This window comes from Penaeus monodon, chromosome 9, assembly GCF_015228065.2.
Source record: "Penaeus monodon isolate SGIC_2016 chromosome 9, NSTDA_Pmon_1, whole genome shotgun sequence".
NCBI classification, from domain to species: domain Eukaryota; kingdom Metazoa; phylum Arthropoda; class Malacostraca; order Decapoda; family Penaeidae; genus Penaeus; species Penaeus monodon.
In genome coordinates, this window is record NC_051394.1 from 34469175 (window position 1) to 34476296 (window position 7122).

A 7122-nucleotide genomic window follows, 5' to 3' on the forward strand; every position below is an offset into this window, starting at 1 on the left:
ATGCGCTGAATGACACCTGAAAGGGCATTGTGTCGAGCTAAGTGTGCACAGTCGTCAGCATAGAAGATAGTGAGTGAGGTTGTGTGTGGGGTCTGGTCTGAAACTTTGTTTAAAATTTTAAATTCTAATCTGCAGTTATCAAGAAAACTGCAGAGCACCTTTTTAATCCAAGGTGGAAAGTTAAATTTAGTGCACAGCTTGTACTTGAGGCCATGAGACCGTGTCAAAGGCTCGCTCAACATCTTTTGTGACAAGAAGTCTTTAGTCGTCGGTCTTTTTTGTTGTTTCTGTAGTTTGTTGATGATGTTGAGGCAGTCTTAAAGGGAGGGGGAAATAGCCAGTAGCGAGAGAGGCGTTTTAAAGGTCAGTCAAAGATTGTATAAGGTTGTCAGGAAGGTGAATAAGAGCGTCGCGTCCGATCTTTGAGAAGCCTGGAGCCTTACGAGGAAACCTCTTTATTTTTTCTCTTACTTCCTCATGCGAGATGGGGGCTGTGAGTTCACAGTTGTTGTCCAGCCTATCCAGTAAGATAATTGGCTCTGGGTTAGTCTTTCTTTTGTTCTCTTGACTCCAGGTATCAATTTCTTGAATTTTGTGAGTGAACAGGGGATGTGGAGGGTGAGGGTAGAAAACTTTGGCCCAGTGTTATTCAGATTTTTTAATAACATCCTCGGGAACTGAAACTTTTATGTGATAATGAATGAGGTGGGAAAAGGGAGGGTAGTTACTACCTTTAAGTTCCTGCGGATTGCGAACTCTGTTACATTCTACTTTTTTAACTAAATCTGTCCAATATTTTTGTCGGTCATAATCAAGACTATCAATGGTGTGTCTTCTGAGAATAGATAAGTCCCATCAAACATGGTTTAATCTGTTTAAATTTTGAGTAAAACGACTTCGAAAACAGGTCAGGAGACGCTTTGTCCTTTCAGATGGAATGATATGTGAGTTTTATACTGAGACCTGGGGATGGTACTCAGCATAGTTGAGGCAATGGAGACTATTTAATTCCATTGCCCATCTATTGTTTTGGGAATCAAGCCTGTCAAGATTTAATTGAATGTTTTGATTATTTAATTTGGATTTAAACGACTCCCAGTCTGCTTGTTTAAACCGGAAAGATCGTCTTTCTTTGTTTAGCATTGGTAATGTGGAAATTTTAATTATGATGGCTATGTGGTCTGAAGCAACGTTCAGACCGAGTTGTAGTGTCTGTGGTAGGCAAGTGCTGCCCTGAAAAGATCAGGGCGGCCCTTTCCTTTGTGTGTGCATGAGACGAAGAATTCGGGTCCTATGTAGTCTTTTGGCTTCAAAAATAAAAAAGAGTTGCCTACCGTGTGCATTGGTAGTACTGTGGTGTAGTGTCGTGTGGGTAGCATTGGTATCTCCAGCATAAAAGACTGGGAAGTTTGTATAATTGAATAATTTGTTGAAGTCTGCAATAGGCAAATTAGTGTTTGGTTTTATATAGGCAGTGGGAAGGATAAAGGGGACCTGTGGGGTGAATAACCTGACTGCCATGAAGTTAGGATGGCTGAATGAGAGGGTGAGGAACTCGTGAGTGATGGTGGATTCAATGAGGATACAGGACCACAGCAGGGCGTTCTTGTTATAGAAAGGCGTAAAAATATTACGGATCGAAAAAAAAATTACCTTGCATTTGCTTGAACGATCGTTAGCATTCAACTCAGGGTAAACCCATTTTACCTGGGGTCACGTTACGTGGCGTTACCTGATCCCGGTAGCGGTTCTGTGATCGAGCCTCGATCGACGGTTCCTCGAGGTCAGGGAGAGAGCCCTGAGAGCAAGACACAAGGCGGAAGTCCTGGGAATCGGCGGACCAATTCCCAATACTTCCGTGCTACCCCAAGCGCCCCCTAGAAGAGAGCACGGCAACGGCTCCCTCCAAGGGGAGAGGGAGCTCTTCCTCGGCTTCGGGAACGACTTCGACTTCAGTCTCGGAGCCGCTACTCTCGTCGTCGAGAATGGTGTCATTGAAATGATGACGACAACGCTGCGGGACTGGGGATCCTTTTTGTCTTTTTTGGTGGTGAGATCTGTTTACGTTTGTGTTCAGTCTTTTTTGTAGTGTTGTGCTGCTGGTTGTAAAACGAGGTGTCTTTGTATGGAGCAATGAAGCTCTGGGTTAGTGTTTGTCACCTCAGTTGCTGTGGTTTGTGATGTTGTGGCGTGTTCAGGGAATGTATGAATTGTCGTCGTCGAAGATCTCCTCTGGGACAACCATGATGGGGAAGTGGTTTCTTTGTAACATGATAGGGACGATGTTTGCGAATTTCATAGCACTGTATTTGGTAGCAATGAGTTACAAGTAAAATGGCTTGTATTTTTAAATTTGTGTTAGGTGAGAATGTGTTGTTGAATTGGGGAGGTGGAGGCAGAGTTGTCCTGGAGGTAGATGCAGGTCGTCTGGGTGTGCTAGTCTGGGCAGGCAGTGTGGCGGCTGTTGTGGCATATGAAGGAGCAGTGTTCTTGTTTTTCCTAAGCTGGATTCATTTTGCTTTCAGTATTTCCTTTCGTTTGGGGTAGGATCTGCTAACTGCAACGTGCTACCCCTCGCAGTTGCAGCATTTGATGCTCTCCTTGCATTTGGCGAAAAAGTGACCTTCGCCACCGCAACGAGAGCATCTGTGTGTGTGTGTGTGTGTGTGTTTCGGCATTGTTCAATGTGAATAAAGCACTCTGGTTCTATGTTATTGGTTGGGACCGATGTATTAAACATGATCCGACGTGAAAGAAGTTTCTGGACTGGGAATGAGAGACGAATCTTAAAGATTCGTGACTCAGGAGGCTTGTAAACGTCAAGGACAGTGACACCGTTCTTTGCAGATACTTCTTGGCTGATTGACTCACACGATTGTGAGAAAATCGTCCTGTCAATCTTTTTAGCCACGACCGTACATTTTGCCTTCATTTCCGGAGAGGGAACTTGAATAAAACCTTGATCTTTCAATTTCCTTTGGCCTTCGGTCAAGAGGAATGGGGTCAATTGCTTGGGTTTGGCTACTGTGACTCTGAAGCCATTGTGGATTTTAAAGAGGCGTGTGACTGCCACCTCAGTGAGTGTGAATATCTTCTGGGAAGCCACCTCACAAGAGATGGGCTCTCCAGAATATGCCAATTCTATGACATGGCCCATGGTCATACCATAGCGTGGGTGATATGACTGGTCAAGGTTCAGTGTAGCAGGTGCTAATTTAGACAGAACAGAGTAAGGTGGCTTAAGGCATCAAAAAGGAGGGCTCCTACCTGCCTATTCATTTCCTATAGGAAATTTTCTAGAGTGGCAGTCATGAGATGGTCTGCCATACCAGTCCCTAGCAAAGAAGGCAAGTAAGACAGGCATGCTAAGGCCCCAAAACACACCCTCCCCTGCGGAAGGTAAAGGTCTGCCCATGTCCAAGCACAAGCTCGAAGATGGAATCAAGTTCACCAGAAGATGTGCAGTGAGATGCCGAAAAATACGTATAGTAAAGAATAGCTACAGGTCACGAAGCTAATTACAAGCAATTAGAATCGCGGCAACAGCGAAAGATGTGCGCAAAACAACAAGGGTATCACACAAGAACCAAGGTCGAGCTTGCCGTGGAAGAGCCAAATCGCTCTCTTTACTGACCACGACAAAAATCTTGGGACCTAGAGATCCTGAAAGACCTTCTGAATAGCTTCTAGTACTGCTGCTATTTGTAGTTAATGAATGCTATAGACAGGGGTTTCCTATATTCGTTTATCTTTTCTGTTATTTGGGTGAACTTGTGAATGTGGTCTGTTGCTGAGAATCCACTGCGGGAGCCTGCTAGTTCTCTAGGCTGGTTAGAATCCAGACTGTCAGAGATCCAAGTTGTGATGATTTTTGTGAACAGTTTGTAAGTAACTGAAAGGAGGCTTATGGGTCAGTAGTTTTTTAGATCCTTTCTATCCCCTTTTTATGTATCAAAATAATTGTTGCATTTTTCCAGGCTTTCAGAGTTTTTCCGTTGAGAAGGCATTTGTTAAAAAGATTGGCTAGTTTCATTGTTGCAATTTTCTGCATCTATCATAAGGTCTATACTAATTCCACCTTAACCTGGTGTTTTCTCTCTCTTCATGGCTTTAAGCGCTCATTTTGTGATGTTAGGTATGTCTTTAGTTACCGCTTTCACTTCTATCTGTGGCTGTTCATTTGAGTTGTATAGATCTCTGAAAGGTCTTCCACTACTCTTATGATTTCATTCTTATTATATGTCACTTCTCCATCTGGTTTCTTTATTGTATACATTTGATTTCTCTCTATTCTGAGTCTCCTTTTAGCTTTTTTTATGCTGGTACCTGAGATCACTGTTTCATTTATTATTTGAGTATTGCATTTCCATACATCTTCTCTCTTCTTTTTATTTATAGTCTTTTTTATTTCAGCTAATTTTATCTTGTCCCTCTTTGACGATACTTTCACGACCCTACTTTTTCGCATAGGCTGTTTAGTTTCTACCGAGCTTACTGGAGCTTTGCTTACTGGCTACTTCAAGTGTAGCTTCCTTTATTATGTCATTGAACTGTTTGTTGATTTGGTCAATGTTGAGATCTTCGTCGCTGAGAAGTGAATATCTGTTTTGGAGGACTGTTGCTCTGGTCGGCGGTTTTCGTATGAGTTTGTTCCTGAGAAAGCTAAACTCTAAGCCCTCCCTGTACATGACTGCAGTCCACTCAGTGGATGGACAGATCATCTCAGATCATGTTGGGGTTCATGAACGTTGGGCCGAGTATTTTGAGCAGCTGTACCAGGTAGACCCTCCAACAGTTAGCTTGGATGCAAGGAACCTCCTACCCTAAGCTGAAGAATGAGAAAGCCACAGGCATATGTGACATCCCTGCTAAACTACTAAAGGCTGGAGGTGAACCTATGACACGGAGCTTGACTGCCATCTGACAGTCTGGTTCAGTTCCCCCTGACCTGTTGAGGGGAGTGGTCATCCCTCTCTGGAAGGGGAAAGGGGATTGTTGGGACTGCAGCAACTACTTTGGCATTACATTACTCAGTATACCAGGCAAGGTCTGCACCCACATTCTTCTAAAACAGATCTGCGACCACCTACTAAGGCACCAGAGACCGGAGCAGTCTGGATTTACTCCTGATAAGTCCACAATGGACAGTATCCTAGCACATCGAGTAATTATACATATATATATTTTAATATATATATATATATATATATATATATATATATATATATATATATATATATATATATATATATATATATATATATATATATATATATATATATATATACGGATATAGTTAAATAGATAAAGATAGATAGATTGACATATATGTGTGTGTGTGTGTGTGTATAAATATATATATATTTTTTTTTTTCTTCTTTTTTTTTTTTTTTTTTTTTTTTTTTTTTTTTTTTTTTTTTTTTTTTTTTGATCGTGTATGGTTGGTTTAGTACTGGCCCTCCGGTTTTATATCCGGAGTGACCTAGGTTCGAGGCCTGTTCAGGGAGGGTTGTTATATATCTATGTCAATGCAGAATTGCATTATTCCATCTTTCATGTGTGTATGAGTGTGTGTGTGTGTGTGTGAGAGAGAGAGAGAGAGAGAGAGAGAGAGAGAGAGAGAGAGAGAGAGAGAGAGAGAGAGAGAGAGAGAGAGAGAGACGGGGTCGTCAGAGGTGACAAGAAGCGACAGGAGGGGTTGGCCGCAACTGAGGCTTTCCCTCGCCACGCCTCCCGCGCCTCCCTCGACACCTGACCCTGACCCTGGGCCACAACCAAATCTATATATAGACTTTATATAGACCTTGGGCCTCCCTCCATAGCTTCAAGTTGAGCGAAGTTTGCAACGACATGGCGGCCTATACTTACCTCACCGATGACGTCATACAACGGATTCTGCGGAAGCCTACCAGAGTCAGTGTTCCCGAGTCCTACCGTCTCAAGGAAGCCAAGTTGATCCTGAATAACATTCTTGCAAGGAACTTATACTCTTACGCCGGAGAATTTACAGAGGCGGATGTGATCGATGTGGTGAGTAGCATGGCACTTAGTCTCTCAAACAAAGCTTTTTATTTTATTTTTAAATCAAAGCTTTTTTCTCAGATTCCAACTCAAATCTTTTCGATGATAGGTGTCTCTACCTGTACAATAGCGTCGATGTTTTGCTTGACACTATCAGCTAATCGCACTGTCATGTCTGAAAACTAACCAAAAAGAATACTTCAGGAGATTACGAAACAGACACTCAAGACGAAGTTCCCTGGCACAGAGTGCCTGGTGAAGGAAGTCAAATTTGGCAGCGAGGATGGAAATCCTTTGGAGAAGCAGCATTTCTACCGCAGGGGAAACAGGGGGGAATTCATAACTCTCAGGGCGGAACAGATCTCAAAATTGCTTCCAAGAGAGTAAGGAAGAACCTCTTTTTGTTTTGATCGTCTTGTATTTTCTTGCCCTTTATTTTCGTTGAACTTTTTGGCCTCCACAGAGGCATCTAAAACAGAACTCATAGTGACAGTAAAACCAAGCATATAAGTATTTATTTTAGTCCATTTCGTATACATTTTGGCTTCCAACAGGTTCGTGGATGTCAAATATCACGTCATTACAAAGGACAACAGGGCGAAACAAGACATCATGAGGGAGAGAAAGAGGAAACAGATCACGGAGTTTCTTGAGGTTGAGTTTCCTGTTTTGGGCAATCTGTATAGATAGATAGGTGTGCAAATATATGTAGAAATGGATTTATAACACAAACACACGCCCACACACACATATATATATAATATACAGACACAAACACACACACACATCTATATATATCAATGCAGCTAACGCCGACGGTGGCACATAGCTGCTCTGCCCAGGATTGTCTCGTGAAGAGGCGTGTGTGTGTGTGTGTGTGTGTGTGTGTGTGTGTGTGTGTGTGTGTGTGTGTGTGTGTGTGTGTGCGTGCGTGCGTGCGTGCGTGCGTGCGTGCGTGCGTGCGTGCGTGTGTGTGTGCGTGTGTGCGTGCGTGTGTGTGTGTGTGTGTGTGTGTGTGTGTGTGTGTGTGTGTGTAATATAAATACAAAGTGAGGTAATAAAGAAGTTTTGTAATCATACATTTTCTGACGTTTTTTTTCT

General features: G+C 42.7%; 1 protein-coding gene across 1 annotated transcript in view; it reads left to right on the plus strand.

The window, feature by feature from the left end:
• Window positions 1-6760, plus strand: part of LOC119576705 (deoxynucleoside triphosphate triphosphohydrolase SAMHD1-like) — a 19870-nt gene extending 13110 nt beyond the window's left edge. Inside the window, exons 10-12 of the mRNA XM_037924352.1 lie at window positions 5823-6030; window positions 6226-6404; window positions 6576-6760. Of these exons, the coding sequence (XP_037780280.1) occupies window positions 5823-6030; window positions 6226-6404; window positions 6576-6711 (523 nt within the window). The 3' untranslated portion in view covers window positions 6712-6760. The remainder of the gene's footprint in view (window positions 1-5822; window positions 6031-6225; window positions 6405-6575) is intronic.
• Window positions 6761-7122: the final 362 nt, after the last annotated feature.